This window comes from Parasteatoda tepidariorum, chromosome 5 (genome assembly GCF_043381705.1).
Source record: "Parasteatoda tepidariorum isolate YZ-2023 chromosome 5, CAS_Ptep_4.0, whole genome shotgun sequence".
NCBI classification, from domain to species: Eukaryota; Metazoa; Arthropoda; class Arachnida; order Araneae; family Theridiidae; genus Parasteatoda; species Parasteatoda tepidariorum.
The window spans coordinates 35791139-35818987 of record NC_092208.1 but is presented as its reverse complement, the minus strand read 5'-3'; the positions used below and the strand labels follow the sequence as shown (position 1 = coordinate 35818987).

Below are 27849 nucleotides of genomic sequence, written 5' to 3'. Positions count from 1 at the left end.
AGTGACAGAACTACCTATTTAATACTTAGCCTGTCCTGAGAGTATTGATAGGTATTAAAAAAGTGTGAATTGTTGAATATTTTCCATTATTACCAATTGGAAGTGTTTGTGGAACCTTCTCGGACTTTCCTGCATGCACTCGTGATTTTCGCAAATTTCTTTTAAAAGGATTCGGTAAATTCATCGATCTAATTAGAAAATTGCATTTTTTTTTCTCTTTGTAAGGTAGCTTATTTTAGAGATTAAACATGTGGCATTCATGTACGTCTCAATTTTTTGACAATTCAAAGATCAATTAGAATTAAAATGAAAGTAACATTTGTAACGAAATAAATTTTTAAAAAAAATTATTACCATTTGCAGTTTTAAAGTTTTTGTATTCGTAATTGTGTATTTTGCATTCAGATTTGTCAAGGTCTGATGGAATTTCAGCCCACATAATTTTAAAGTTTTTAACTGTCAGACTCAGTTGTAGAGCTCAATCATCTGCTGAACATACCTGTCGAAACAAATAATTAATTGCACTCAATGGATACCGAAAAATACTGGCACTTATTGAATAAAAATAACATTCAGTAAACACCGAAAAATGCTGAAATGATGATAGAGTGAAGCAATGGGTAAAATGAAAGTTGAAGTGAATATAAGAGAAGAAAGCCTTTTCTTTTGTTTCACAGTTCAAGGATATTGGCGACTGAGTTTTGCTTGGAATATTTCGTTTGTTGCTGGTGGTGATAGAATAAAAAGTATTATTAATATTATACTATGTAATATTATATATGGCATTTTTTGAAATTCCATTTTTTTTCATATTTTATTTATATTTCAATAGTGAAATTTAAAAATTAATAACAAATGCTAATTTTCTGAAAAATTAAATCTACACATTAGAATTTTTTTTTATCGTTTACAAAAAAAAAAAAAGGAGTTTCATTAAAATTAGTTTATATTTTTCTGGCGTAATTGTGTCAGAAATTTGAATTTATCGGCAACGAAATCATAACAATTTCTTTACTTATTACTAATTGTTTGTTACAAGGATGTTTAATTTGTATAAAACGAAAAAAAACAATTGGTTATCCCGTATAGTTTTTCTTCAAACCCGAACCTCCCTTAAAAAATTAATAAAATGGAGCATTTGTAGAAAAATCAAATTAAATCAGTAATCTCTCTCTCTCTAGTCATCAGTCATATATAGTCATCTCTTGCATTTTGGGGATAACTAGGTTTAACAAATCAACAAGTGAAAAATCGGTTCTCCCCGAGAGTTATTACACAGTGTAAAGGAGCCGTATCGGGGAAAAACCCTTCTCTAACGCACGCGAATTCGTTTTTTACCTTCCGAATTAGCTTTTATTTACATAAGCCGTTCTTTCGCAATGGTTTTCGATTTATTATAAGTTTGTGTAAGAACATTTTGTTAATTACGGCAAGGGGACTCTAATCCATGATACCACTGAATTTTTTTTTCGTCAGCACTGTGGTCGGTGCAAGCCAGATGCGGATTCGTATCGACCAGCCATCGGTGGGTTTCGAACCCGGTTCATCTCTTTGGGAGGCGAACGCTCTATCCCTTTTAAATGTATTTACTGTAATCATAATTTGAAGTATTTTTATATTATTATTATTATTAACTTATAATTAATGGCTTGACGGGGATTTCAATATAAATATGAATACTAAAGAAGGAAAAGTATTTTTTGGCATTTTGAAACGCGTTCATATAGGCAGGATTTGAAAACCAGTACGACGACAAACATCAATTGAGACAGTTTTTGCAACCCATGATTTGAAATGTGGCGTTTCAATCTAGAACGAAAAGGCAATTGACCAATGGGTAACCACTGATCGCAATAAGGCAATTACAACTTTTCCTTTTTTTATTTATTGTTAACTTTTTCTTTTTGTAGTTGTTTTCGAAAATTTTAAACTAAACAATTTTCATTTCTAATGCAATTTCTCTTTCAATTTAAATTACACTTATGTTTGTGAAAATAGCAACATCCTGTAAAGAATAGTAATTCATTGCTAAAATTTCGTCGCATATATTACTGATAGTAGTACAAATAAATAGGCACAATAGTGGTACATTCATAATTGCCTTGTAATTATAATCATTAGCATGTCTTAGCTCTATTTACATTTCATATAAGTTTGATTATTTCTTCATAGCGAAAAAATTTTCCAGTGGACACGAAATTTAAATTATATACAATTCTGGAATAATATATAATTAATGAACCATTCCCATTAACTTAAAACTTATTTTAGACTATTTTATTGACCGAAAGTGCTTAAATTAGTTATGTTTTTGTATGTAAATGAAGAGCATTTTTATTTTTTTCTTATCATTAAGAATAAAAAAAATCTGAAATGATTCAGGCGATCAAAACTAAGTTTGAAGATTTTCGTAAACACACATTTTCATGAATGTGCAGGTTCAGACTTGTCCAATATGATAAGCACGCATATCGAGCTGTAGCCAGATTATGCCGAATGGTCAAGCAAATTTCTCCGGAAAGCGAAAATCTTCGAGAGATCCTGAGTGCAGATGATACTTTAAGCTACAAAATTTGGCACAAAAATGTACTTTTTCTAAGTAAACATGCTTTTTTTTCAATGGATTTAGAGTAGAAGCCACAATCTGGGAAATACAGTACCTATGATTTGGACCCCTTAAAGTTAATTTTACTTTTTGCGCCATATCTAAAGAAATTTTTAAGCGAATTTTAACATTTTTGCACACAATTATTAAATTTGTTTATCCAAAGATAATTTTTAGAAAAAAATAAATTTTAGTAAGCACTTATTATTTTCAATTCTTTTATTAAATAATGGCTGAAAAAAAAACGTTGAATTGTAAGGAAAAACTACTTTTTATATCGTATATAAGTATGTAATTTTACTTAGCAAAATACATCATTACTCTTACTTGAATAATAGTACTTGAGAAATCAAATTTTAAAAAAGTCTAATATTTAAAATTCGATTTTTCAAAAAGTATTCAACAGATTTCGCTCAAATTTCATATTCTGCCATACAAAATTACGTATTTTAAAATGATGTAAAAAAATGTATGCTTTATAATTCAAATTTTTTTTGATGATTAATTGTTTAAAAAATTATGAATATTTACAAAAAAAACTTTTTTTTGCATGAAATTATCTTTTTAAAAACAAATTTTATAATTGTGTGCAAAATTTTTCCGATTTCCTTAAAAATTGCTCCAGGTAGGGCAAAATACACAATTAACGAGAGANATTATGGGGTTCAAACTTTACATTACTTTCCTGACCAAACTATAGGGACTGTCCCAGATTGCGGCTACCCTTTTATATTTTGGGGATCAGAAATCCGAATCCGTTGAAAAAGGGTATGCTTATTCAGAGAAAGTATGTTTTTTGTGTCTTATTTCATAACTTAAAATATTGTCTGCACTGATTAAGCAGCATATTTGAGCTCATCCCCTCGAACCGTTAAAAATGAGTCGCATGTAAAGATCCGATCATTAGATCAAAAATAAAATTATTCATGTTGGTTCTTTTTTGTGCGCACTGTTCAAATATTTTTAATATCATTTGAATATTTGCTGTCCTCTATTTCAAGATGAAATTGGCTGATATGGAAACAAGATTAGAAGCTGCTCGCTTGCTAACATGGAAAGCTGCCATGTTGAAAGATGCTGGACAAAAATTCACAAAGGTATGAAATTAAATAATTTTTATTAATTTATCCCGTATTACTTATACACCAAAACCTAAGATCTTCTTTTGCGGAAATTGAATTCTAAATCGATGTGAAACATATAATTTTTTGAACCAAATATGTACTGTTTTTAAAGTAAAAGTTTAATTTAAAATACAGATTCAGATTTAATGGGAGTACTGATTTTTTTGGTTTTAAAATTTAAAAATCAAGTTTAATCTAAAAACAGAATGTGTCAGAAAATAATTTTTAATTTAATGTTCAAAACAAAGGAGATTGCCATAAAGGTTTGCTTCCAATTGAGACTACACAATTTTAAATCTCGATAGCAATTGGTTTAGTCATATACTGCTATAGGTGCATAAACTTGACTTCTATTAAAAAATATCAACAGCGTATAATGAATCACTGCAGATAAACATCGCAATTCTGTAATTTAGTGTAAGGATAAGTATTGTAAAAGTTGTCAATCTGGTAGAAACTTTATTAGCAACCAAATATATATTCTGTAATTTATATTGATAATTTGTACAAATAACGATTCTAAAATGATTAGATTTCTTAATTCATTTTTCTTTTAGGTTCTTTCTGTATTGGGCAGAGGTTTTTTTTATGGTATTTATTCAATAAAGGTGTAAAAACGTTAATTTAAAAAATATGAGAGCAAAATTTAAATATACGTTTTAATTTGGTTAATGAAAATCTTAACTTATTGAAATCCCGTGTGAAACAAGAAAATATTTTACCACATGTTTGTTAAATTCATCTTTTAATATAGATTTATACTCGACGTTCTGTTCAAATTTAACGAATTTTGTTTCAAAAGCTTGTTAACTTAAACTTTTAAATATTTAATCATTTACATCATAATAGATTTCGAAATTCAGAAGTTGTGTAAAATTCAAAACAAAGTATATGCTTCCTTAAAGAAATGTGAAATAAAAAATTTAAAAAGAATTAATGAGATAAAAATTTAAGTGACTAATTAAATCAGTTTGTTCAAAGCCTTTTATGTATATATATATATATATTACATAAAGAACTGACTAGTTGATTCATTGAAATCAAAATATATGACAGAAAAACTGCGTTAATTGTTAATTAATAAATTTTGATTTATGTTTGCTTAACATGCCATTTTAATTTAGGAAAAGGTTGAGTTTTTGCTGTTAGAAATATCATAGCTGTTTTTCCCCCCTATTCTTTTATAGAAATAATTTATTTTGTATGAGATTTCATGTCCAAAAATTCTGTTTATCATACAATTTTCGATGGTTTTCATTGAATATACTTGATTCAATATTATGTTCTACTTTTTAATTATTTGTTACATTAAAAGCAGAATATTGATGACTCGGTTTGAATCTCCGGAAAATTTACTTATTGAGTATATTCCTTTGACTCAATAATGTTCAGCATATATTTTTGTTTTATCAATAGAAACATTTATAAGTGAAATATTATATTACAGGAAACTTCCACATAAAACTTTCTGCTTTTGGGACTTTCGTAACTTTCCTAAATACTGATTTTGATTCAGTAGTGTTCAGTACTTGTATCGTCTTTACCAGTACTAAATGTAACATTCATAAAAAGCTGTCTATCTGTCATACTACCTTTGAAACAACAACATTTGCTACTTTCCTATGATCCAGTAGTGTTAATTTATTTATTTTAATTGTTAAGGAAATATTATTTTTCAGGAAGCTGCAATGGCTAAACTTACAGCTTCTGAGACTGCAACATTTGTGGCACATCAGGTAATATGTTCAGGACATATACATATATATATATATATTAAAAGAAATTGTATAATTACAAATTGATATTTTTATTTCGGAATAATGCTGTATTTTGTACAAAATACAAATGTGCTAATTCACTTTTTTTTAAGCTTGTGAATAGCTGTGAAGAGTTGCTCTAAAATTAAATTTCTGTTTTTTAAAAATGACCTTATTCTAAGAGTTTTTTTTCTGCAACGCATGCATGCAATAAAAATACTAATAACGATCAAAATACCAAAATGTGTTTTTTTTTCTTTTTTAAATATCTTGTTTATTTAGTTTTTGGCCCTTAGTACAGTTTGGTTTTATAAACTATATTAATGCAGTTGGCCTGAACGAAAAATACAGTATTCATAACTTGTAAATGAAACTTTAATGGAATAAATTTAGTACAATGTAATTTATCCCTTTCTTATTAAAAGTAGAAAGTATTATTCAAACCTTTTAAAGAATTTCATCAAAATATATTGTTCACTTTCCTCAGTCCTATTGTATTCCAAAGCAGAGGAATATAAATTGCTCTTATAATTAAACAAACTTAGTTAGTTTAAACAAAAATAAAACTTGTGCAGTTCAGTAGTGTTATCAAATTTTTAGCATATCTCATTTCAATGCATTAAGTTGTTATTTAGTTTATGTAAGAGTACATAGTTCTGTTATATTGCAACATAGCACCTTTGTCGTACAGATGCAAATACTTTTATCAATTTGTTCTTGATACTAAGCCAAATAATATAATTATTCATAAAAAAAAAAACAAATTCCAAACAAATTAACAGGAGTTATTTTAAGAGCATTTGTTTATTTTAAGCTATTCAAATATTATGTGGTATGGGCTGTGTAACTGACATGCCTGCTGAAAGGCATTACAGAGATGCAAGACTAACAGAAATTTATGAAGGTACAAGTGAAATTCAAAGGATTGTTATTGCAGCGAATCTTACTAAAGAATATAGGCTCAACTAATATTTCCCAAATCATAGAAATGTATTAATTGAAACTAATATTGTTCTAAATATGCCTACATTTTTATTGTTTTAAACGAAATAGATATACCCAATTGTCTTAAATATACTTCGCCTTTATAAATTTGACTAAAGCTCTGATCAATTTATACACTATTTTTGAAACAATAAAATATGTTTTTTGCACAATAGTTTCTATTTTATATTTATTAGGATAAACAAAATATTTACAATATATTTTAAAATATTTATAATCATAACACTTCAGAATTTGTAGTTGCATCACTGTCAACTTCTACTNTGAGAAAAAGTATGATCAGAACTACCGGAATACATTAAAATCTACCGTATTTACAACTCCACTGGAGCAACGAAAAACCCCTTTCTAAAGATTTTGGTAGTTGTTGACGTATGGCATTAAGACAGAGGGGGTGTGATTGTTCTTGTTTTCCAGTAACGCCATCTATGGTCAAGAATTCAACTTCTGCCACACCCATACGTCACACCCGTTTATAGGGCCGACCCATTCATACATCTACTCATTCATCCATTGATTTTGGTAAAATTAACAATAAAATATGGTTTTGTAAAATGCGATAAAAGTTGTCATATAATTTAGTAGTTTTTTCATAATATCTTAGAACATAGCGCGAAAACCCTTTATTCGGTTAAATTTACTTTACAGTTTTGTATTTTTGTTAAACGTGTGGTAATAAGAATTAAAATTTTTGAGCCCAGTATTTCTGATAAACCGTTACTAGCTATGGTAGAACAGTTATATGGCAGAAAAATTATTAAATGAATGTTTTAAATACAGTATATGTTTTGGTTTTTTGACAAGAGCTTCATTATCATACAGTGCGGTAGTTTTACCAGAATTTTTATCGGCATGTATGAATGAAACTGGATTCTCCAGAGCATCAAGATGAAGAATTCACATTATCAATCATGTCTTTCCCCTCGGTTTCGTTTCATATCTATGTACTATTTACTCTGAACATCTTATAAATAAAAAATCTCAGCGCAAGGGCTTATGTCTTTAAAGTTTTTTTAATGTATGTTTTCAGTTGCTTTTTTTGTATAAGGGAGAATGTATTGAAACGTGACCGCCTATTTATAACATAAAGAATGTCTTTATTCATCTACTTATTTTTTCTCCACATTTTAGAATGTAATTTTAAGTTAAAATAATACTAATAATGATATGAATTTTTGCCATCATGGTAATAGGTTATACACTGTTAGAATTTCCTTTCTAAAATGATGGTAAAATGGCCGGCAGCAGTCTGTCAATCCAATTAACCGTAAAGTTTACGATAAAAACATATTTTACCATTACGGTTTCAAAACCATTACAAATAATATAGTTAAAATACAATCAATAAAAAAACTATTCTGTTTTTAACTATTCATAAGGGAGATGGCAACAGCTCGTAGCCGATGAAGGTTGTGTTTATTTACTGTCTGATTTTCTAAGTTTAAAAGTCTGTTTTTATAGGTATTTCATTATATATTTTGTGATATTCAGTTTTATCGAGATAAAATAGTACCGCATGGTGATTTTGGTGGTGTTATGTTGAAAATTGAGAGTTTTATGAGTGTTTTACGATTTCAAGCCAAGATGGCGGTGTGTTTACGTTTTGTGTTTTGATGGATGAGTGAGATGTTTACCAACAGATAGTGCCGATACACCAACTTAAATTACCAAATCTGTTGTGTAAGTAGTCGACAATTCGATTTCTCTGTGATACAAGTGAGTGACATTCCTGATTCTCTTTGAATACTGTATTTTCTGTGTGATTTAGTGCTTGATTAGACAGTTTCAATATGTGTTTTGGGAACCGCCCCGACATTTGAGTCTGCTTCACAACTTAGGGGATCGACCACAAATTGTGTCTCGGACATTAAGCGGTCGTCCATAAATTTTGTTTCGTACTTCGAGGGATCCTCTCATCATTGAAAATAGCAATTCTTGGGGACCATCTCTAAATCTACTTTGTGATAAATTTTGAGGAGCCGAGTGCAAATTGATTTTTCTTTCTCGGTCTGCCAAGGAGTCAATCACATATTGCCAATTTGGATCTTCATTTGAGGGGACCATGTAGTAAATAAAATTTGCCGTGTTGAGATGTTTTAACTCTACATAATAATCATATTCTGATATTACGATGGTATAACCCTGCATTGCCAACTCAAACAATGTCAAACAAGGGATCCGAACATACGGGGCCACTATCGGAAACGGAAGATGATGACTTTGATCCAGTGAGTGAATTAGCGGTAATTGATCCGGACACGATCGATCCAAAAAGAGATTTCATCTCTGAGGCCATACTCGCCCAAAGCGAATTCAGCTCAATCCTTACCAATAAAATCACGAGGACCAGCAAACAAGATAAAGATAGGTTATTAAGCCTCGCAGGAACATACATCGGTATTATTACTACTCAAAGTGCTATAATAAATCAATTGAGAGGTAGATTGTATGAGAAAATAGAGCAATTGAATGCCGCCAAATCTACTCAAGCCTCGATTGGAACAACAGTTGGTGATCACCCATTTGGTCCTAGTCGCTCCTATGCAGATGCACTGACAGGAAGCCATGCCAGACGTGCTACAATGTCAAACCCAACAAGGGAGCATGTGGCCATTATTCGACCAAAGTCTGGAGCAGGAGACCCAGCCACAACTAAGGCTGATTTGATTAAATGTCTTAACCCGGCAAATATTCGAGTGGGCATTAAGAGAATTAAAAGTATTCGTGATGGTGGTTTGCTCATTGAGACCGATACGGAAGAAGGCCTAAACGCTTTGACAAGGGAAATAGACAAATCAACACTTAGTAAGGAATACTCTTTCAGCCCGCCAAAGCTCAAAAAACCGAACATCATTTTGTTCGGAGTGGATGACGGCCTTGAGGCGGAGGACGTGGAAGAACAACTGGCTATGCAGAATCCAGAGCTTGAGGTGGGTACCTTCAGAGTCAAAGCGAAACTGAAGGCTAGAAACGGGAGGTCACACAGGATTATCGAGCTGGACCCACGAACCTTTGAACGGTTGAAATACAGGGAGAGGCTAAACCTGGGTTGGAAGCGCTATAACTATGAAGAAACATACGGAATAAGACAGTGCTATAAGTGTGCCGGGATTGGGCATTTGGCAAGTGATTGTAGAAACCAGAAGATCTGCAGACATTGCTCATCCACCGAACATAAGGAAAGTGAATGCAAGGAAGAAGCGTTTTGTAGGCACTGTCAAAGTGCTTGTGAAAAATTTAATGCAAGACTTAATGTGGACCATCGACCCTTCGATAGAGATTGTTCACAATATATTAGGGCTATAGAGATACAACGAAAACGAACTGATTATGGACAATAGGTCATTAAATAACTTACAAATTGGTCACATAAATCTACACCACAGTCCGTCTGCAAATTATCAATTAAGTGAGGACATTGTCTCACAGGAATTACACATTATAAGTCTCAATGAACCATACTTTAATAATGAAAATGTCATAACTGGTTTTCCTAACAAATACTCGATTGTATACCACAAAGCTAAACCTAGGGCAGCAATTATTGTGCATCCAGACATTCGAGAGGTCTTTCAGGTAATGATTTCTAGAGATGTATGTGCTATTGACTTTAAGCTAAACGATGATAATTATATCTTTATTTCTATGTATTGTCCGCCAAATGATTGTATAGACACTTTTCTTAATAATATTGAACCTATTATGGTTGCTGCTCAGGGAAAATATATGGTGCTGTGTGGTGACCTAAATGCAAAGTCTTCTGTGTGGGGCCCCAGGAGCAACGCTAGAGGAGACGCCGTTGTGGAATTTTTTCAAAGACATAATATCGATGTAATCAACAATCCAGACTCGCCTCCAACGTACAATTCAGTACTGGGGCAGAGCTGGATTGACATTATAGCTACTAATTCTGAAAAAATTACTAAATTTAAAGTTCACGACGGGGTTTCATGTTCCGATCATGAACTGATAACTGCCATTATTGATACGGAAAATAACTTTAAAAACAAAGTACATTATGCTATAAAATACAAAAATTTAGATTGGCTTACCTTAAAGGCAAAATTGCTCTATATCACTAAATCTAACGATATGGATGAATTACAAGAACCCAATGATATAGATAGATTTATAAATAAGGTCACATTAGAAATCAAACAAGCTTGCCTTGAAACAAAGAAACGGAATATAAACCTAAAGAACAAGCATTGCTCCTGGTGGACCCCGACACTGGGTGCCTTAAGAAAACAAACAAGGGCTCTGAGAAGGAGGTACCAAAGGGAAAATAACCCAGATATAAAATTAATTTATAAAATTAAATACAAGTCAACATATGCTAAGTACAAAAAACAAATCAGAAAAAATAAAACTATAAACCTTAAAGAATACATTAATAGCCTTTCTACAGAGAATGCCTTTTCGGCCCCTTACAAGATAGCTAGTGGTACATTGGGCAGAAAACAAGCTATAAATCCAGTTATTGTAGATGGTACAGAAACAGAGAATTATAGGGAAACCATTGGGGCTATCATGCAGCATCATTTCCCCAGCGCACCAAGTAATAACATAGAAATTAATAACTGTGGCATAAATGAAACAGATTTTACTATTGATGAGCTGGAGCTGGTGATAAATGGTCTCAAACCGGGGAAATCACCGGGTCCTGACGGCATACCCAACGAAGTGTTTAGAGAAATTTTCTTTGCAAATAGATACTGGTTATTAACACTCTTTAATATATGTTACACAATAAATTACTTCCCTAAGCCATGGAAGATAGCCAGAGTCGCCCTGATACCAAAAAAAGACAAATGCCAAAAGCAACCAAATTCATATCGTCCGATCTCCCTCCTGGCTGTCTGGGGGAAAATTTTTGATAAACTGTTGACTAGAAGACTAATTTACCATCTTGAGTCTAGGAAATTGATTAATGAACACCAATATGGCTTCAGATCTGGGAGGGGAACGGACGACGCTTTGAAATACGTTGTTGATATTGTTAGTGAAAAAAAAGGGAAGGTAAACATACAGTTGGGGTGGCTCTGGATATCGAGAATGCCTTTAATAAAGCAAATTGGCGAATTCTTAAATGTGCTCTAAATCAACTGGTTTTGCCAGATAACCTCTCTAAATGTATATTTAGTTTTTTGGATAATAGAATGGCTAACTATTATAACGACAACGGAGAACCATTAGTTGAAAGAAAATTAAACATGGGTGTGCCACAGGGATCTTCCCTGGGACCTATACTTTGGCTGGTTTTAATTGATGATATTTTTAATTGTATTGCTACTATGGATTTTACGAAATTTAAAGATTTTAATAGCAATGACGTTTCTTTAATTGCTTTTGCAGATGATGTACTTCTTTTAATAAGTGGTCCAATCTTATATCATTTTGACCAACTGGTAACCCATATTCTTTCCTGCATGTCAGACTGGGCCGAGAAGAACAAACTTAACTTCAGCAGAGATAAAACCCAATTAATAACCTTTCCTAAGAGCAATAAAAAAATAGGAAGGCTACCATGCATAAAATTCAGACCTACAGATACTTGTAATATTAAAAATGTAAGAACGATGAAGTATTTAGGCGTCATACTCGACCCAGGTCTGACATGGATACCACATTTAAATGAATTAAAAGATAAACTCACTAACTTTAATCAGGCTATTAAAAGGGTTGCCAGGGCAAAATGGGGCCTCAGACCGCAACTACTTAAAAGAATCTATCTCCAGGCAAGTGAAAGGATAATAATGTATGCCGCCAGTGTCTGGTATAGGAACAACACCAAAATAAACGAAAAGCTAAAAAGCCTACAAAGAATCCCTCTTCTGACTATTACTAAAGCTTATTCTACTGTTAGCACGGAGGCTATCCAGATACTGGCGGGCGTCGTTCCTATTCAACTTAAGATAATTGAAGACATTTACATTAAAAGAGTCAAATGGGGCTGGAGACTAGAGGATATAAATTACGTATTCCCAACTAACTTTGACCATACAATGAACTTCGATAAACCAGCCCCGGAACACCCTTCAGAATATCGATCCTTGCCTTGGGGATATGATTGCCCAAAAGATCAGGACATGGAGATCTATACGGATGGCTCTAGGATGGAGACAGAACAACCTAATCACTATAAGACAGCCTTTGCAATGATTATTAAACAGAATGGTATCACAATACATAAGGTCTCCACCAGAGTCACCGACAACACAAATATCTTTTTAGCAGAACTCATGGCAATTAAAACAGCTCTAGCATGGATCAATCAACAACATATCGAATATGTAACAATCTATACTGATTCNTCCAGGAACCATGGTCAAACCAAGCACACGAGGTTCTTCTACTGTACTATCATCACCTAATATAAAATTATATGAGTATAAGTTCTTCATAAATAAAATTAGATTAAGAAAAATTGATTATTTCAAGTCAATCTTATTAGCAGTTAGTTAAATGCAATTTATTATAAGAACACCAGCTTTATCCAATCAAACAATCTGCTTTATTTAAGTACATTAATGAGATAAGATAATACAGATTTTACATGACAACATGTATGATTTAGTTTGATAGAAACTACTTTAGGCAAATGCATATCATTGATGCCTTACACGGCAATTCTGTCCTTGAACCCCTAGGCTTGAAATCCTTTTTAGCGATGTTTATAAAGTATTAATAAACTACCAGAATCGAGATTTATGCCTTGGGATCTTTTGTCCTTACTTCGGAAAAATAGGATATCCACAGAAACACCCTTTTGTCTGATTTCTGGTTATAAATTGCTTGGAACAAAAAATTTCTAGGGCTTTAAATAGGGGGGAGGGTCTTGTTAGTATATTTTGGGTCACTCTGTATACTGTGGGAAATTTCCGTTGCGTCACATTGTCGTTAAAGTAATCATCGTTCTATTCTAATTTTGATTTTTTCTCAAAAATTATATATTACAGTCAGACTCCTATTTAACGAACTTCCATTTTACGAATTTCTCCATTTTGCGAATTTTTTCGAGGAGCCAAGAACATTTCGAATTTTCTATTTAACGAACTTTTCATTGAGATCCGCTTTCCCTATTTTCCAAAATATTTCAGAAAATTTCAAACTTGTTAACGCATTTTATGGGGGAAATGATCTTGAACTAATTTTTGAAGCCACTGCTTTACGTAATGTTTTACTGCTTTCTCTAAAAGTTATTTTAGAGAAAGCAGTAAAATCTCTTTCTCTTTTTGTTTGGAATTTCAAAAGAAAAACTCAATACAAATTAACAAATTTTATCAGTAGCAATTAAACTTAAGAACGCATTTGGTAATGTATGTTTAAAATTATTTTTATAATATATGCGGCTATAATTTTATACATAAATTTAGCATTTTTTTTTTCAGTTTGAAGTGTATGTAGCGTGATAGTGTAACACTGGATAATGTTTTGCTCTTGCCTTCCATGCAAATTTCCTTTGTGGAAAATCTATTCTCTACTATTTATAAAATAAATTGTAGATACTTGTTTACAAGATAAAGGTGCATCAATTACTATTTTAATTATGCCTAGAGTTTACGAATTTAAATTCTTTAATTATCCTAAGTGCTTCAACTAGTCGTATTGTTTAATTTTCTTAATTATTGTAATTGGTTTTATTTTAAAAATAATCGCACATGAACCCGCGAACTCCGAATTTCTGTATCAAAACTTTCGTAAGATATTAAGAAGACAAATTTTTCACCTTCGGAGGTAAACAAAATTTTGTATTAAATCAACTTTCGTTGTGGTTATGGAAAGCATGGAAGGTTTGCACAACTTCTTTGCACAGTAATAAATAATTTTTTAAGAGTTTAATTTTCTTAATTAATGTAATTGGTTTTATTTTATAATTAATCGCACATGAACCCGTTAACTTCGAATTTCTGTATCAAAACTTTCGTAGGACATTAAGAAGACAAATTTTTGACCTTCTGAAGTAAACAAAAGTTTTTATTAAATCAACTTTGGTTGTGGTTATGGAAAACATGGAAGGTTTGCACAGCTTCTTTGCACAGTAATAAATAATTTTTTAAGAGCTAAAGAACTGGGTCAAATCTTCTTACTAAAAGTTAATTTGACCCACTTTGTTCTGAAGGATGAGAATTTAAAGTACCAACATAGCGGCGTCTAAAAAATAATAATTTTGTTTATAGAAACATCAAAGCTAATTGTACTGATGAAAAATAAGAATTCCGAAGCAACAGGGCAAAAATGAAAATCATATTTTGATTCAGTAATTTGAACTGTAAGGAGGAAATATATCTTTATTTATTTATTTAGTTACTTTATTTTTAATTTTTGTTTTGTTTATTTATTTAAATAGTGGACCACTATTCAATTCCCTCTTTGACAGACCCATCTAAATTCTCGATTTGCTTTATTCTGGATGGAATTGAGATAAGAGATGGGATTTTATTTAAATTTTGCTTACTGCTAATAGACAGAATCAACATGTGATTTTGCTTGATAGAGCATTGAAATCAAGTGATCATCAGCTAAATGTTTTAATAAGAAAAAAAAATTCAGACTTTCTGTGTGATCAAATTTTCCATGTTTCCCCTAGATCTGAAATATGTTCCATTTGTTATATTATATTTCGTATACAAAATTCATTTATTTAGTTAGCTTATGATTTTATTATTTATTGATCATACTTGTTTCTATTTTTAGATTTTTGTTGTTGTTATGTGTTTAAAGTTAATAAGGCTTCCAGTTTTTTTTTTAATTAATAAAACTTTCAAATTTTTAAATCTAAGTTGAAACAACTTCTTATGATTGTAAATCGACACTGTTTATGAAATTTTGACAACTTTGTTTCTATTTTAAACGAGTGCATTTAATTTAAAAAAATAAAAACAAATAAAAAATAAATTTGAAAAAAAATAAATAAATGACTGGATAAAATAAAAATAAAAATTTCGTCGTCATTAGAGGGGAACATATCATCTTTTAAACAATTTGAGTATTAAGAAATTATTTAAAAAATATTTAGTATAAAAGGTAAAAAAGTTTTTTGATTCGTTTAAAAGGTAATTTTGTCCCATCACTTGAACTATTTAATATCGGTTCCTAATGATCAGGATTCCTTTTTATTTTACTTTACATTTTTACAAATCATATATATTTAATGCTTTCGTGTGATATGCTGCAGTTTTAAATAGCACTTTAATATATCTAAAAAATGACTAAACTTGTCAATTCGAAAGTTGACCCAATAGATAATTAATGATGTGCACCTGTGAGCACGGGAGTTCTCCAGGGGTCCGTTTGGAGGGAAGGGTATAGAGGGATTTTATACAGGGGACAGAATCCTTTTTTGAGGAAAAACAACCTGAAAGGGAAAATAGATTTTCCTCTTACTATCGCTTAACCATATATTCAATCGACGACATTTTTTTTAGCCATTTTAAATAATGTCGGAAATAAGCTACTTAAAANAACAAAAGTGATATCGAAATATGTTGAATCACTAATGAGACAGGCCGAATGAAAGACATCGAAATCAATTTAATTGAATAGTAAAACTAGAAGGTGTTTCTAAAATTCGGAAATCTATCTGACTTTATCTTTTATTCTCAAAAAATTTATTAGGAGCAATTCATTTGATTTCAATATGCTTTTTTTATTGATTAAATATTAAAGATTAACAGATATTTGTCTTTTAAAACAGTTAATTCTATAATAAAAATAATTGTTCTATAATTGTAATTTTCTAAGATTAATTGTTAATTGATATAAGGCTTTAGTGGGTTCCATTGATATATTGAATGATCGGGATTCCCGGAGTTGTAGCTCTTTCATAAAATAACCACCGGGGTTCAGCTTACTGCAGCGCCATCACGAGCAGAGCTGATACTTCAAACCGTATTACATTTATTTTCTCTGATATTTAAAAGACCCTTTAATAAATCGTTAAAATTATGAGCCAAAAATTTACACGAATTTTTATTCTTGCACCAAAATTTAACAAATGCGCTTAAAACAATTAAAAATAAAGCAAAAATAATGAAGAAATATTTTTAATATAAACATCAATTGAATAATATCAGCTTACGAAATGTTATTATTATTTTTATAATTTTTTTTTATCTATTTATTTTTACAAACAATACTAATATAGCGGCTTTCACATATTCGCTTCAGGGTGTTGGGCCTAGAAGAAGAATAAAAAAATATTTGTACACTTCATGCGATTGAAAAAAAATTGCTTCGATTATAATCAAGGATAGGGAGGTGTTAAACAGCACAGGGGGTGTGGGTGCATTCATTTTTATCCTTGTAGCGATTAATTGCTTTTCTATTCTCTGTATTGTTTTTTTAGTCAACGTGACTTATGTTTTTAAAAAATACATCATTGCTGATTGATTTTAATTTATTTTTATCTAATACGTCAAAAAAAAGAGAAAGAGAAAATTTACCGATTGAGAATTGTACCAAAATCAGGAATATATATGTAAAAAAAAATTTTCTTCAAAAAATACATAATTTTTATGTAAATGAAATGTAAGGTATTAATTTCTATTTCTAAATTCATAGCATCAAAATATTTCTTTAGATATACAGAAGAAAATAAATGAATTTGATATACTTAGTTTAATTGCATAGTTCTATAAAAATAATTTATCTGCAAAATTAATTTTTAAAATAACTGTAGAAGTCAAAGTGTAGGAAAATAGCCATATTTCCAAGATTGGATTTGATATTCAATTCTAAGGTTCATTTGCAGTATTTATGTCTAAATAGTTAGTGCGGAAGTAGTAGAACACAAAATAACGCACGAGGAAAAAATTAAATTTCTCTCTCTCAAAAAAAAATAATTTTTTTTTGGTAATAAAACCAAAATATATGGTATTTAAACCATTCATTTGGTAATTTTTCCGTTCGCATTGCGACAGTTTATCGAAAATTCTGGTTTCAAAAACTATAGCTCTTATTATTACACATTTAATAAAAGTGCAAAACAAAAAAATAAAATTAACTGAATTAGTGATTATTATGACATGCTCTGTAGCAGCGGTTCCCAATTATTATTTAGGCTTCCCTCTACAGAATCCTAAATAATCAGTTTTCTATCGACGAAAACCCGACATAACGATTAAAGGTTATTAATGTAATTGTGAAAGTTATAACCTAAAAAAGGACTATATTAAAAATATTTAATTAGAGCAGTGTTTCCCAAAGTGTGGTACGCGTACCCCTAGGGGTACGGGAACAGTGTCTTGCAACGAACGAAAATTTCAAACTTTTTTTTATTTAAAAACAAAGCTAGCCATGAAAATGTACGATTACGTATTTTTCTATTGGTTATTTTTTGCAGAGTTAACTGTTAATAATTAGTGGAGTCAACTGCCAGTTGTGATTTCTAACTTATGTGCAATTTTTTTATAGTAAAGATTAGTAATAAATTCTACTTATTTTGATTATTTGAATAAAATATAATTTTTATCCTGTTATCACAGCAGAAACAATGTCCTCCTTCTCATTAATGCAAATAAACTAATTAACACAACTTTCTACCAAGAAAGAAAAATAAACATAGTTTTAAAAAAATGCATTCATTTTTTAATTTGTGGTACACAGCGTTACGAAACATTCAGAAAGGATGCACAAAAGTCATAAGTTTGGGAAACACTGAGAGGAAAGAAAATTTTTCCTCGTTTTATCATTAACATACTTAAGTAAGGTTTAATATCCGACACTTAAATTTGCAGTCCTTGTGAATTATAATTTATTAAAATAATCTATTTCGTAATAAATATAATTATCTTTTTTAATTTCAAGGGCATTTATTTGTTAGCTTAAGATTTGTACATAAAAAATTATTCCTGATTTTTTTTCTCCTTTTTTTGTATATTTGTTTACGACGTAAGTTTCTTTCCATGCATTTAAAAAAAAATATTGCGTATAATTTAGATGTAATGTATTCTACTTTTACTAACTATTGTTGCTTTTCTTAAGAAAAAAAATAAAAATCTAGATTTAGTATGATTTTGCTTAAAAATTTATGTTTAATAAAAAAACACCATTTGTTTTGCTATTAATTTGTTTAAACAGCATCCAAAATGTGTGTTATTTAAACATTACAATGTGTATTATAATGTTTAAATATTAGGAAAAAAGTACTATGTATTCATCAGTAATAATTATTTTTTTAGAACTATATAACCATAAGTTGAAGTTTAACTAGAAATTTCTGAGTGAAACTTCAATTCGATTCATTAATTCATACCATGTTTCTTAAAATAAAATTATTTTAATCATTTTTTTTACTAAGAATGGTGCCTTAAAAGTATAGTATATAATATGCAATAAATGTAAAATTATTACGATTGCCGAACATTTCGAATTAACAGTTGAAACTTAACATTTTCAACACAGCACACTCGAAAAAAGATTCCGTAAGTAAGTGTTTGTTTATGTTTTGTATTGATTTTCTATTTCGTTATTCTTGTTTCTTTAAAGTCTTGATTTACCACTCTTGTATTTGTTTATTCCTGTGTTAACATTCTGCATATTCTATACGCGATTTTTTTTTCGCTTCTACGTACCTGTAAAAATGGAAGAAAGACATAAAGCAGGTGTATCCATCAATTATGAAGAAAAAAAATGACGATAAAAATTTTATGTTGATAGTTGAAACGAAATTTCATAATAACGTAAACGCTTGATATTTTTTGGGGTGATTTTTACCATAGATAGGGCTTCGTGCAAACATGGGTTTCATGCTACCAAAAAATTATTTAGGAACACTCTTCCGATTATCAGGTAAATTAAAAATTCATAGGTATTAAAATTTGTTTTATTTCTCATTTAAATAATAGTAAAATTTTTATCTCATTATTGTAAAATAATGTTCAGAAATGAATGCTATTGTGAAACTCTAAGTTAAGGAAAATCGTCAATAAACTGTCTATAAATAATTTGTAGAATTGATTTACGGTAAGAGCTGTCTAATCATTATCAATTTAAAAACACTTGATATTGATAAACAGAAGCTACTCTAAAATAAGTTTAGAGAAATTAAAGCCTATAAAAAGTGCAGCATTAATTGCTAAGGCCAGTAATCAGTGTTATTTGTTTGTTTGTTTTAATTATCATTTATTTGTGTTTAAATTGAATATCATTATGTTTAAATTACGTCTATTTCAAAAACAACATACGGTATTGTGTCACAACACTTTAAGAGCATGTTTGATTAATTTTAAGAGCGTAATAAAACATATTTGCTTTCAGTGCAAATTTCTAGAAAGGACTTATAGTATGTTTCAATTTGAGCTTTTAAATAAAGTTGTTTAAGTTTGAATAACGGTATGATAAAAAATTACTTAAATTCATCAAAATAAAATACATAATAGGAATTATTAAAAAATAATAGAAAACTAATTAAACAAAGTAAAGATGTCTGAGTTTTTTAATTTTTTTTTTTTATTTAAAAAAAAAAATTTTTTTTTTAGTATCAATGTCAATTGTTGTGTAATGTGTAATTGTGTGTAGTCTTGTAATTTTGAACACTGCAAATTATGTTGGGGAAAGATTACTTTTGAATTTTATAGATATTTCAAGATGAATTAATTTGAAAAACAAATGGCTGAAAAAATTAAGCAAGTTTTAAATATGGAGTCCATCGAGAATTCTTTTAAAGAATACATTTGAAATAAGTATTTGAAGCGAGGTGGTTAAACTTATATTCAAAGTATTTTTTTTAATGATTTTCATATTGATGTACGCGACGAAATAACTTCAAAATTTTGGCCTTTTCTGGCAGTGACCTGAGATAAACTAAAAAATAAATAAATGAATAAATAAATGAAATGAAATAAAACATAACAGGGCCAACTGAAATGGTAAAATCCTTACCATATCCAAGGATACCACACAAACTTTTCTAAAAATCTGGCAAATTAATAAACTTTTTGGCAGAAATGAGTAGGTGAAATCAGCTATCCATATTGCGGAATAAATAAGCTAATCCTTAATTTCTAATTTTCTATATGGCTTTAATTTCTTCTTCCTATCAAAGAATGAAAAAGATTTATTAATTATATTAAATTCAACTGTTTTTTTGAAAAAGTTTCATTGAATATATTTTATGTCATTTAATTTTTATGTGAGTTGAAATAAAGTTGGTGGAGANCCTTGTGAATTATAATTTATTAAAAGTATCTATTTCGTAATAAATATAATTATCCTTTCTAATTTCAATGGCATTTATTTGTCAGTTTAAGATTTGTTTATAAAAAATTATTACTGATTTTTTTCTCTCCTTTTTTTGTATATTTGTTTACGACGTAAGTTTCTTTCCTGGCATTTAAAAAAAAATTATTGCGTATAATTTAGATGTAATGTATCTCTACTTTTACTAATTATTGTTGCTTTTTTTAAGGAAAAAAAAATAAAAATCTAGATTTAGTATGATTTTGCTTAAAAATTTATGTTTAATAAAAAACACCATTTACTTTGCTATTAATTTGCTTAAACAACATCAAAAATGTGTGTTATTTAAACATTATAAAGCGCATTATAATATTTAAATATTAGGAAAAAAGTACTATGTATTCAGCATTAATAATTATTTGTTAGAGCTATATAACCATAAGTTGAAGTTTAACTGGAAATTTCTGAGTGAAACTTTAATTCGATTCATTAATTCATACCATGTTTTTTAAAATAAAATTATTTTAATTATTTTTTTTACTAAGAATGGTGCCTTAAAAGAGAATGTATATAATATGCAATAAATGTAAAATTATTACGATTGCCGAACTTTCTATTTCAAATTAACAGTTGAAACTTAACATTTCCAACATAGCACACTCGAAAAAAGGATTCCGTAAGTTATCTTGCTTCTTTAAAGTCTTGATTTACCACTATTGTATTTGTTTATTCCTGTGTTAACATTCTGCATATTCTATACGCGATTTTTTTTCTATTCTACGTACCTGTAAAAATGGAAGAAAGACATAGAGCAGGTGTATCCACCAATTCTGAAGGAAAAAAATGACGATAAAAATTTTATGTTGATAGTTAAAACGAAATTTCTTTTATAAAGTAAATGTGTGATATTTTTGGAGGGATTTTTATCATAGATTGGGTTTCGTGCAAACATGGGTCTCATGCTACCAAAAAATTATTTAGGAACACTCTTCCGATTATCAGGTAAATAAAAAATTCATAGATATTAAAATCTGTTTTATTTCTCATTTAAATAATAGTAAAATTTTTATCATATTATTGCAAAAAAAATTTTTTAGAAATTTATGTTATTGCAAAACTTTAAGTTAAGGAATATCGTCAATAAACTGTCTATAAATAATTTGTAGAATTGATTTATGGTAAGAGCTGTCTAATTATTATCAATTTAAAAACACTTGATATTGATAAACAGAAGCTCTTCTAAAATAAGTTCAGAGAAATTAAAGCCTATAAAAAGTGCAGCATTAATTGCTAAGGCCAGTAATCAGTGTTATTTGTTTGTTTTAATTATTCATTTATTTGTGTTTAAATTAAATATGATTATGTTTGAATTATGAATATTTCAAAAACAACATATGGTATTGTGTCACAACACTTTAAGAGCATGTTTCATTAATTTTAAGAGCATAATAAAACATATTTGCATTTAGTGCGTTTTCTAGAAAGGACTTACAGTGTGTTTCTATTTGAGCTTTTAAATAAAGTTTTTTTAAGTTTGAATAACGGTATGATAACAAATTACTTAAATTCATCAAATTCATAATAGGAATTATTAAAAAAATAATAGGAAACTAATTGAACAAAGTAAAGGTTTCTGAGGATTTTTTTTTTGGTAACAATGTCAATTGCTGAGTTAATGAACACTGCAAATTATGTTGGGGAAAGATTACTTTTGAATTTTACGGATATTTTATGATTAATTTGAAAACCAAATAACTGAAAAAACTAAACAAGCTTTAAATATGGAGTTCATTGAGAATTTTTTTATAGAATAAATTTGAAGTGAGTATTTAAAGCGTGCTGGTTAAACTTTTATTGAAAGCATTTTTCTTTTTTTTGGATGATTTTCATATTGATGTACGCGACGAAATAACTTCAAAATTTTGGCCTTTTCTGGCAGCGACCTCAGATAAACTAAAAAATAAATAAATGAATAAATAAATAAAATGAAATAAAACATAACAGGGCCAACTGAAAAGGTAAAATCCTTACAATCACCAAGAAAACCACACAAACTTTTCTAAAAATTTTGCAAATTAATAAACTTTTTGGCAGAAATGAGTAGGTGTAATCAGCTCTCCATATAGCATAATAAATATGCTAATCCTAAATTTCTAATTTTCTATATGGATTTCATTTCTTCTTCCTATCAAAGAAAGAAAAAGATTTATTAATTATATTAAATTCAACTGTTTTTTTGAAAAAGTTTTATTGAATATATTTTACGTCATTTAATTTTTATGTGAGTTGAAATAAAGTTGGTGGAGATCTATATTTCTTATTGATTTTTTGCTGGCACTTGGTTATCTGAAAGATACCGATCTCTTTGTGAAAGATTTCTGTATCGGTAGAGCTAATTTAATTGCCAAGTATTGGTGATTTCCAGAAATCGGTAAGGAGAAACTAAAATTCCACAATTAAACCTGTTAACCATCTCCATGCAACCCAGTATGTATTTTTTTCCCTATAATCCAAGTTGAACTACTGAGCAATTTCTTTTAGTGCCTTGGCAATTTCAGTTGGCATGAACAGGTTCCAATATTTTATATTTTGCAACCGTCGTTGAACGTTGAACAGCTGACCCAATTTTTTGATTTACGACTACTAATGTTTAACTACGTAGTCTTGTAATTTTGAACCCAATCCAGAAGATAAGGAAACTCCTGGATGAAGTATTGGATGAAATTTTGCCTTCATGGAGGACTTTTTTGGATGGAACTAACCCGCATTTGCTTTACATGGAGAGGAAGACCGCGAGAGCCTCTCACGGTTAGCCTGATGGCAAGGGGACTCTAACCCATGATCCGTCTACCACTGAGGATATTTTACGTCAGCACTGTGGTCTTTGCAAGCCGGGTGCGGATTCGTATTGGCCATCCATCGGTGGGATTCGAACCCGGTTCACCTCATTGAAAGGCGAACGCTCTATCACTTTTTAATGTATTTACATAATTATAATTTAAAGTATTTTTATATTATTTTTATCATTAACTTATAATTACTGGCTTGACGGTGATTTCAATATAAATATGAATACTGAAGAAGGAAAAGTATTTTTTGACATCTTGAGGCACGTTCATATAGGCAGGATTTGAAAACCAATACGACGACAAACATCAATTGAGACAGTTTTTGCAACCCATGATTTGAAATGTTGTAGCGTTTCAAACTAGAAAGAAAAAGCATTTGACCAATGGGCAACCAGTGATCGTAGTAACGCAATTGCAACTTTTACCTTTTTTTATTTATTGTTTGACTTTGTCTTTTTGTAGCTGTTTTCTAAAATTTAATACTAAAAAACTTTCATTTCGAATGTAATTGTTTTTGTTTTTTTTTCAATTTAAATTACACTTATGTTTGTGAAAATAGCAACATCATGTAAGGAATTGTAATTAATTACTAAAACTTCGTCACATATATTACTGATAGTAGTACAAATAAATATGCACAATAGTGGTACATTTATAATTGCTTTTTAATTATAATCATTAGCATGTCTTAGCTCTATTTATATTTCATATAAGTTTGATTATTTCTTCATAGAGAAGAAATTTTCACAAAAATGAGTGTTCACGAAATTTAAATCATATAGAATTCAGGAAAAGTATATAATTAATGAACCATTCCCATTAACTTCAAACTTATTTCAGACTATTTTATTTACTGAAAGTGCTTAAATTAGTTATGTTTTTTGCATGTAAATGAAGAGCTTAATTTTCAATTACATGGTATTTTTTTCTTATCAATAAGAATAAAAGAAATCTGAAACTTTTAAGATGTAACTTCTTTATTATTGCAACAAAAGGATGCAAAATTCTGCTTATCATATAACTCTTAGGTAAGATATATCCATTGCTATGTAAAATATGGAGACGTTAAAAAATTAGAAATTAAATATATCTCTGAAGAGTGGTTTCTGTTGTCACAGCTTCTAATATTTGTTACTATTTTCACTGTAAAAAAATATTTCAGGGCAACCATTTCTGAAGAAAACAGTAGGCATCAGATCAATCTCAAATGCATACCTTTTGTCCGATACTCACAAAATGCTTCAGAAGACTTCTCGAGAATTTGCTGAAAAAGAACTGCAGCCTGTAGCAGCTATGATTGATGAGAAAAAGATATTTCCTGAAGATCAAGTAATTAGAATCTTTGATTAATTTGTTTCCCCTTATATCATTCATTTCCCTTTGATATGTGCATTAATCGAGATAGAATAGAAGACCTTGATGAAAAAGAACTGCAGCCTGTAGCAACTATGATTGATGAGAAAAAGATATTTCCTAAAGATCAAGTAATTAGAATCTTTGATTAATTTGTTTCCCCTTATATCATTCATTTCCCTTTGATATGTGCATTAATCGAGATAGAATAAATGATCTTTATGATGTTTTATAACTTTGCATTTTATAAAATTTTGAGTTATATAGATATCTTCACATATCATTAAACTTATCAAATAAATATTGCAATATATACCAATATATACCTGAAACATGTCATCATTACCGTCTTAAAATATTTTTGAAGTGCAAAAGTTTAAGAAATAAAAATATTCACTTAAAGTATTTATAATTAGAAGAAAATTTTATTCTTTCAAAAGCATTAGAACTAAAAATTAACAATTTTATCAATTTTTGTTTTCTTGAGAGTTAATGTTATAGTTAATGTCTAGTATGAAAGATTGTTGTTAATAGAATAGCATTATATAGATCTTTGGTATATAATTATTTTGAGTTTTAATGTAATTTTTATTTTACAATGAATTCGTATTGTTGTGAAGTTTGTAGTTTTGTGATATAATTAGAATTCACTGATAAATTTTATTGTATGTATGTTTACATTTGAATGCCCAATACTAAATTTTAAACTGCAATGTCTATTTTATATTTACGCAGGATGTTCTGCAATAATATTTTTGTCTGTAATAATCATTAATATATATTTTTAAAATTCTGCAAAAAAAATTATGCAGCAAGCATGGTGCACATAAGTTATTCGAAATTATTTATTAAGTGAAAGAAAAAAAATACTTCTAACACTAGAACCAACTCTTGCACATGATTTTAATCCTTTATTCACTCATTTTGACACCAATGTAAAGGATCAGAATATGAAAATGTTCTTGTTCCCTCTAACTTAATCTTCTTTTAATATGTGGTTGCAAACGTGTATAGCTTTTTACTTCCCTTTTTATAAGATTTCCAAATATATGTACTGGAACAGTTGGTACAGAATATCCTGAATATATTTTTGTAGTGTTATATATATCAGGGTTGACAGATATTAGCCTGACCAAAATAAAGCTGGTTAGTTTTTTTAATTATTGTTTTTAAATTTAAGACACTTAAAAAAGATTGGCTAATTTAAAAAATACCAATCCCTATTAGAACTAATATTTTCCAAAATTCTTAATATAAAATGGGTTAAAATTGTCAACTACATTGATGTGATTGTATGTTAGGAACAAATTAGAGCAGTAACTTTTCACTTCTGAAGCAGTTTGGAGCAACAACTTTAACCTTTGAAGCTTTAAAAACAATTCAGTAGAGAACCGATTATACGTAACGATCAGGACCATCTGATTTTTCCGGTTTTCTGAATCCCTACGAAAAGCCGTTTTTTTTATTGTTTATCAAACCCAACTGACCAAAAAATATTTAAAAATAGTTTTAAAAAGAAGAAAAAGCGATAAAGTAATACACATAAGTTTAATAAGATAAAAAGGAAAAAAATTAATTAAATAAAAAATAAATACAAACTTAATATAAATTGAACGATAAAAAGTGAAATTAAAAAAAAAGTATCAGCATTTATTGAAAAAAAAACTCATCCATTTTCTTTTGATGGAAATTTGGTTTTTGTTGTATGAGCAACTGCTGGATCTTATAAATTGACATAATGTGACTAGGGAACAAAATGATTATTACTAGAATAATGGCAAAGTAAACATCTTTTAAAAGATCGAGAGAAAAGAATCCTAAAATCTTAAACAGAAAAAAAAAGATTTTTTTTTTAAATGGACGGAAAATTTATCGAACTACGTTACGGCTTTCTGATTTCCGGATAAGAGGTTCTGTATACTGTAATTTTAAACTATTTGAAGCTAGAATTAGAAATCAACTTTTTTAATGCAACTTAAGTGTGTGATATATGAATAAAGCAAAATTAACTATAATTACCTGTTGTCCAACTTTTTAAGCAAAATATATGAACTGTTTCGGAGAAATTATGAACAGTTTTATGGAAAATGCCTACCGCAGTTTTTGAACTTTGACATGTAAAAAAACCATGTTAATTCAAACTTTAGTAAAATTTATCGATATTATATTCATAACTGGACTCAGACAAGTGAATTTGATCAATATTGACATTATTTGTATGTAATATTTACGAATAATAAGTCAAAACATACCTTGCACAAAGTAGCCCCCAAATGGGGCTACTTTGTGCAGTTATAGGAATTCAGTTTAATAATCATGTTTTTTGTGAAATATTGATATAAAATTGTTAAAAAAGTTAATTGCTGACATTTTTAAAGGCAAAAACATCAAGATATATAAAGATATTATTTTGTAAATAATTTTCAGCGTTTAAAAACCATTTTTTTTTGAAGAATTTTTTCTTAAAAAGAATGCTTATTTCAAAACATTTGAGTTTAAACAAAAGGAAACCATATACATTTTTAAACATTGAAATGGATGAAATTTTAAAAATAATAATTATTACATATTCATTAACATTTATAATATTGTTAAATTTGAACATAACATCCTTGAATGAACATGACAGAACTTGCTCTTCAGTTTCTGTCAAAATTACCCGATGTCCTATAAAATATATTTTTATGTGTTAAATCGTTTGATTAAGTCATTAGAAAAATCTTTGTAGAAGAAAAATAATAGTTTACCAGGAAGTTTCACGTGTTTCTTGTGAATTTTATTAGAGATAGTATTTCTGTGGATTTTGTACTTCCGAGAAGCTTCTGCAATCGACATACCACCAACAACTGCTTGCAAACATTGTTGCAGCTTTTCTAAAGTGTAATCACGGTAGTTTCTCGTTCCAGGTATTTTTTTATAACGTCTGACCATTTTTCTGTCGAAAAAAAAACGAATGAAACTTTGCACAAAGTAGC

At 29.2% G+C, this 27849-nt stretch overlaps 1 protein-coding gene across 3 annotated transcripts in view; it reads left to right on the top strand.

The window, feature by feature from the left end:
* The window catches only part of LOC122272543 (short-chain specific acyl-CoA dehydrogenase, mitochondrial-like), a 46011-nt gene that overhangs the window by 15898 nt on the left and 2264 nt on the right, over nt 1–27849 (top strand). Inside the window, exons 1-2 of one of the 3 annotated variants that reach the window (XM_071181280.1) lie at nt 19201–19283; nt 24684–24850. In XM_071181280.1, coding sequence (XP_071037381.1) covers nt 19232–19283; nt 24684–24850 — 219 coding nt within the window. In that variant the 5' untranslated portion in view covers nt 19201–19231. Of the gene's footprint in view, nt 1–19200; nt 19284–21534; nt 21675–24683; nt 24851–27849 lie in introns of those variants that run through there. The other 2 variants (XM_043056355.2, XM_071181281.1) reach the window with 2 other exon arrangements.